The following is a 6095-nucleotide window of genomic DNA, read 5'->3' as shown; positions in this document are numbered from 1 at the left end:
AGCTATCTTAGGAAGGTGCGCTACAACAGTTGGTTGATTGAATTTACCAAGTCTATTTAAACAGCTGGTGGATAATACTAAATACAGTACTTCTTCGAACACTTGATTGATTGATTGATTGATTGATTGATTGATTGATTGATTGATTGATTGATTGATTGATATTAGGGTTTAACGCGCTGACGCAACGCAGGCGATGAGGCGCACCATAGTGGAGGGCTCCGGATTAATTTTGACCACCTGGGTATCTTTAACGTGCGCCGAAATCTCGAACACACGGGCGTTCTTGCTTTTCGCCTCCATCAGAAAAGCGGCCGCCTCGGCCGGGAATCGAACCGGCGACCTCGTGCTCAGCAGCAGAACGCCTTAGCCACTGAGCCACCGCGGGGGGCCTTGTTCGAACACTTCCAATCGTAGTAAGTCCCGATGCTATATTTTCGCTGCGTAAAACGCCCATTATTTCCGTTTAGCTCATTTACGAATTAACCAGAGCGCATTACAGACAAGGCAATACAGTAACAGCTCGTTAATTCGAACTCGAAGGGGACCAAAACATTCATCGAATTAAGCGGAGTTCGAATCAGCGGGCGGGCGCTAAAATGAACGGAAATCGCGCCACACTGCGTCGGCAGAACAAGAATCGCGCCACCTTTGGACTCGTTATCCCGAATTGGGCGCAACTACACGTTTGTGACAGGTGATTTAGTAAATAATGTTTCATAAATAATAATGACATGCGCCGGTGCACTGGCGCCGGTGACGCGGCACCCTTTGTAAATGTAAAATAAGCTGTTCCAGGAGCGTAGCGCGCGCCACTCTGTTGCTTTTCTGTTTTGTTGTGTTGCATCTCTCGTAAATTTGGTTTAGTTTGGATTTGCAACACATTGTAATCACTCTGGGCTCTCTGGGCTGACTTTTGCGAGGAGCGATGGAAACCAGGGGATCGTAGTTCGAATGAACCATTCTGGATACCGACGCGTTCGAATTATCGGGAGTTTTCCGCCCATTGAAATATGCAGGGCTGTGCCAAGACCAGGGCGTGAGTTCGAATTAACCGGAAGTTCGCATTAACCGAGTTCGAACTAACGAGCTTTTACTGTATCCGAAATTTTCTACAAAGCTAGTATTTTCTCCTTTAAAATTTTTGTTCTTCACCAAGGAGGAGAGCGTAATCTTTCGTCGGCTCCAAACAAACACGTACACACACGGAATAATCATGAACCGCATCTACCCCAAGCAATTTTCATATCTCTGCCCTTACTGCGACATACCCGACACCGAAGACCGCCGTCCAGACGCACCTGTGGATAGCCGAGCATCCTCAACAACTCTGACTGCCGCACCACAAGATATTGCAAGCGCCCATACCACCGGTGACCACGACATCGCTGAAAAGTGGGAGGCACTGCTCGTCTGCGAAGATCCGGAGAACCAGAAGAATCTGGTGAACCGGGCGAAGACGGCAGCCACTGCCAGAGGTTTCCTGGACTGAGGAGACCTACCACCTCGGACCGGCAAGGATCAAGTCCTGGCTAGTATTTTCAGCAAATAAACGTTTATTTCTCTCCCTCTCTCTTAAGTGGGTAAACCTGTATGTGTGCGCGTGTGCGCGTGTTTGTACGATTGCGCGTGCCTGTGCGCGAGAAGGCATGCGTGCCGGTACACAACTCTTTTCGAGCGGCAGTTTTCTCTTTTCTTTTGCGGCACGCGTCAACTTCTCGCCTGGGAGTTTTGAGCGCTAAGCTTTGGCATGTATTGGGACGTCGTTTTATAGCATCTTGTGACCTTTTCACCTAAGATTCACAATGGAAGTCTCGCACTTGCCATACTTACCATCGCACCTTCATTGCAAACAATGCTTTTCTGCCAGCTGACACAGCTCTCTATTGAACTTGGGTGCGTATCGATGTGCTCGAAAAACAGACACAAACGAGGATATTTTTATTTTCGCATTTTATTTCGCTTTTCTTGAGCCCGAAAAACGTTTTCTTGAAAATGGCTTTTGTCTCGTTCATCCTAAAACCAACTACGGCGCATTAAGCTGCATCCATTTCGTCATTGTTTCAAAAAATTATAAATTTAAACATAACCGGCCATCACGGGCGTCCTGACGACTAGTACGAAACGTGCGAGGAAGCTACACTCCGCCATATATTCCCCGAATTCAATTTCAAGGCAGTAACTCGGGAATTCTTTTTTCGTAAAGTGTGCATTTAAAATGAATACAACACTGCAAACACACCCAGTATTAGCAAAATTATTTACAGCAGACACGCTTCGTGGGGCCACAACTAAAGCAAGATAAAAACAACATGAATAAATTTCCTCAACGATGACATTCACTCGAAACATTGCAAGCGCTGCCGACGCCGTAAGTAATGTCTCACCAGAGCATTAAATACAGCGAAACCTGAGAGGATTCCGAAATCTATAGTCGAAAATATCCTTGTGTTTTCTTAACCTATTCGTTGTTGTCAGGCGGAATTAATGAAGGCATGTTTTTCTCTGTGGCGTGTGTTATACACTGATTGACACCAAATAAGTTGCTGATGTGTGCTGGCAGTTTAACCACCACTAGCGCTCATTATTGCGCAATCGTTTAGACCTAACGGCCTATTCACAACCTTTGTTCCTAGAATCTGTATCAATTGAGGGGGCATGAAATCGATACTTCGCAGGAAAACAATTTCGCTTTGTTTATAAGACACAAGCATTCATAGGCAATTCCTCCCCAAAATCTGTCCACGCGTCCACAACACACTAAACGAAGTGGTCTATACGCATAAAAGGGCCCTGTGGGATATCTAGCAAAAGGCCGTAGAATCTAATGCCTCCAAGGCAAACATCGATGTTCTCTATCCAAATGTAAACATTGACCACTAACTTAAATCCATTTAAAGCATTAAACGAGAATACATTCGACCATTTTCTGAACTGTCTGACATACGCAGTTAGGTCATTCGCAGACTGTAGCCATTATAACACAGCTAGCAAAGTCCAATAATAAAATGGTTGCTGCCAAGAGGAGCGACTTCAAAATGTGTAAAATGTTTTTCGGGAAAGCTTCCTCGGTGCCAGCGACAAATTTCATTGGGCGATGGCACTCGATTTTCGTTCCAAACGATCGTAACGGAATGCTCATCCCAAAGCGTGAAGTGCTCGTTTTAGGCTCCAGGGAGGTAACTGTTATCGGTACGCGGTTCGCGTCCTCTTGTGGTAAACGCACTGGACAACCCTGAGCTCTTGCATTGTGCACCAAAGTCCAGTATCCTCCCCGACCCTCTCTTGAGTTTTAACAAAATTTCTAAAAATGCATACTAGCCTGGCAAACACAGTCCCACTTCACGCGCGAGTTTTTCCACAACGGAAATGCTGGGCGAGGTCGGTTTGCCGTAGTTCCAAGTGCCAAAACAAGCAAACAAACAATCATCAAACAAAACAATGAGATATGTCCGACGGCTTCCCCCATTACTCGCAGGGAGTGCGAGCATGGTGGGAGACGTGACGGTCTCATCCGAAGGGTGACGGGGCTGCAACGTTTGACGAGGCGGGGCTCGCGCTGTGAGGCGCGACGGTGCATCCCATGAACCGCTGCATCAACTTCGTCGCCTTTGGCGGGAACAAACTGCGAAAGGTAAGCCCGAGGAGAGGGTTAAACTTCGAATCGAGCTTCAGGGAAACACTCCCCGGGAAAGAACCCCTATTTGACACTGAGAAAGGAAACATACCCACTGTGATGGTTAAGGGGGACACACCTGATCACATCCCTACGGGACTTCCTAATTTATGACAACGCTGTTTCTAGAGTGCCGTCCGACGGTTTTATAGGCACTCCGCTATATCGACGTCCACCGGCGTTTTATTACAAAATTGCCGCGTCTGGCAGTACATCGCTCTAGATAACATAAAGCTAGGCAACCTAACCTAAACATAACATAAGCTAAACTAACGCACACAAAGAAATCATTTAAAACACCAAAACTAACCTAAGGCACAAAAATTACACTTCAAATAAATAATGAAAAAAAAACAACCGCGGCAAGAGCCGGTGTCGAACCACCGACTCGGGGGTCAATAAGGTAAGACGGATCCTCTACACTAGAACGACAGACTCTTTGGGTGGGGCTAGCCTAGTGTTAAATATCGAATGTCGTCGGACGGCACTCTAGCCATGCTTGCAACGATCACCTAGAGTACCATCGGACGGCAGTCTAGACACTGCGTTATGACAAACGGCTTAAAAAGCACCGTGCACCGATATGAAAAGTTTTGCAAAATCATAGAAATGTTCCCAACGGCCTAGTTTGCTTCTTTTAGAAATGTATCACTTCTTCACTGAGATCAAAAATAAAACAGAAACGTAATTCGGTTTATCCAGTTTTCACTTGATGGCGCTAGCTGTTTAGAGAGCTAGCACAAAATAATGGGGTATGCGTGGTCTGCGTAAGCCAAACAGAAACTATGCGGCACACAGTGTTAGAATGCGAGGGTATCCATCCAAATCTACATGAGTTAAATACTCTGCTTCCAGGGACCCTGCAACACTCTTTGAGCAGTGCAAATAAACCTGCGCGGCGTTTAGCTTACACTGCCAGGAATACCTGAGCCAAATATCACACGTGCACATGAAGCGGTGAGCGCGTAAATCGCTGTGAAAGACGCGGAAAAAACCAAGCGCGCTCTCTTTAGTTCTCCTCATTATGCACCCCTGGCATGGCCTAAACGACGTAATTGAGGCCATGGCTGTTCATTGGATGTCACTGGTCAACTTCGCGGCTTATTTCTCGCATTTCCTGTGACGATCCGCCGTCGTAGGCGCCATGTACGAACTTCTTCTATGCCTGAACCTGTACGCACAGTTTCGCCGTTTATTTTGTGTTTTGAGTGCGCGCAGATTGAGTGACGAGCTCAATACTTTCCTTTCAACTAGACCACTCGACAAGAAACGTTTATTGCTTCAATGACGCTCAACGAGCTCGAGCACCAGCTTGCGAGCAGGTAGCCATGCCTGCTTTTTTGTGCCACCAGACCGGAAATAGACCCCTCGAGGTTGCGGAGAAAAGGAGAAAACTGCCCGGCCTGTGATATATCGAAGGCCGCGTGAAAGAACGCTGCGAGCCGCTCCCCTCTCCCGGAGAGAGCACGCAGCTTCCGTCGCATTGTCGAGTTGAGAGGGTAAGATTATGCGCAATTTCTCATCGCGCGTAGTTCCGGTGATAGTGAACGGATTTTCATGATTCTTGCGGGAGGAGATTGCTGGGACTTTACCCCAAAATACATTCCTAGTAGTCGATAGTCGATGGTGAGTGTTTCCGGGCCCCGTTAAGGGTAGCGGCAGAGGGAGTTAACTTCAAGGCTGTAGAGGCGACGAAAAGAAGATTAGAATGAGGGTGGACCAAAAGCAGAGAGAGGAATATTGCCTACAACAGCTACCACCTGTAACAGAAAAAATAAGTATTTTGTGCCTAATACGTTTTTTGTGCCTGTCCTGAGAGCAGCGCTAGTTATAAACAAAGAGTATAAAACCTAGGTATATTATTTTTTTAGTGAGATAACACGTCATCACCCCGCTGCAAAGGGGATATCACTAGTAATCATCACCATCACCAGCAGCAAGAGTATTATTTTTTATTTCAGTGCAGAAGTGACATATCTCTAAGATAAACAAACTAGGCCGTTGTGAACGTAGAGAAGTATTGGTGCACGATGGTTCTTAATTCCCTATGTCATGAAGTAGCCATCCCCGTAGGAATGTTAACAGGTTAGTCTCCCTTAACCAGAAGCTTTGTTGTTTAGAGTAGCAATATAAATTAGAGGAACCTCGACAAAAGAATACGCCCTTGATAAGGAAGTGACCGACCTCTGGCACTTGCAGTAGAAAGATTAATGTGTTTGCATACAACGATAGTGAAACAGCCTCCTCACACTGGCCGTCTTTTTCTTGATGTACTTTAAGGCCATCTTAACGCCTTTTTCATCAGCAGATTGCTTTCATAATTCTTGAAGGATACACTCAAAATACCGAAACAGATGTAGATTCTGGGAAATTGCAGCAACCTGCATTCCCTTGCGTTGGCTTTTCTGAACCTAATGCC

The 6095-nt window shown here is 46.2% G+C and overlaps 1 protein-coding gene across 2 annotated transcripts in view; it reads right to left on the bottom strand.

Annotated features, from left to right (window-relative positions):
* Positions 1-1711: 1711 nt before the first annotated feature.
* The window catches only part of LOC144141120 (short-chain dehydrogenase/reductase family 16C member 6-like), a 62664-nt gene continuing 58280 nt past the window's right edge, over positions 1712-6095 (bottom strand). The window contains exon 7 of one of the 2 annotated variants that reach the window (XM_077672646.1): positions 1712-3625. Coding sequence is in view for 1 of the 2 variants with exons in the window: in XM_077672645.1 (XP_077528771.1) it covers positions 3511-3625 (115 nt within the window). In the remaining variant the exon portion in view is untranslated. The remainder of the gene's footprint in view (positions 3626-6095) is intronic. The other variant, XM_077672645.1, reaches the window with a different exon arrangement.

The sequence above is a fragment of the Haemaphysalis longicornis genome, unplaced genomic scaffold (assembly GCF_048455015.1).
Source record: "Haemaphysalis longicornis isolate Haplotype H1 unplaced genomic scaffold, Haemaphysalis longicornis Haplotype H1 scaffold_6, whole genome shotgun sequence".
NCBI classification, from domain to species: Eukaryota; Metazoa; Arthropoda; class Arachnida; order Ixodida; family Ixodidae; genus Haemaphysalis; species Haemaphysalis longicornis.
This window is presented reverse-complemented; position numbering and strand designations above follow the sequence as displayed.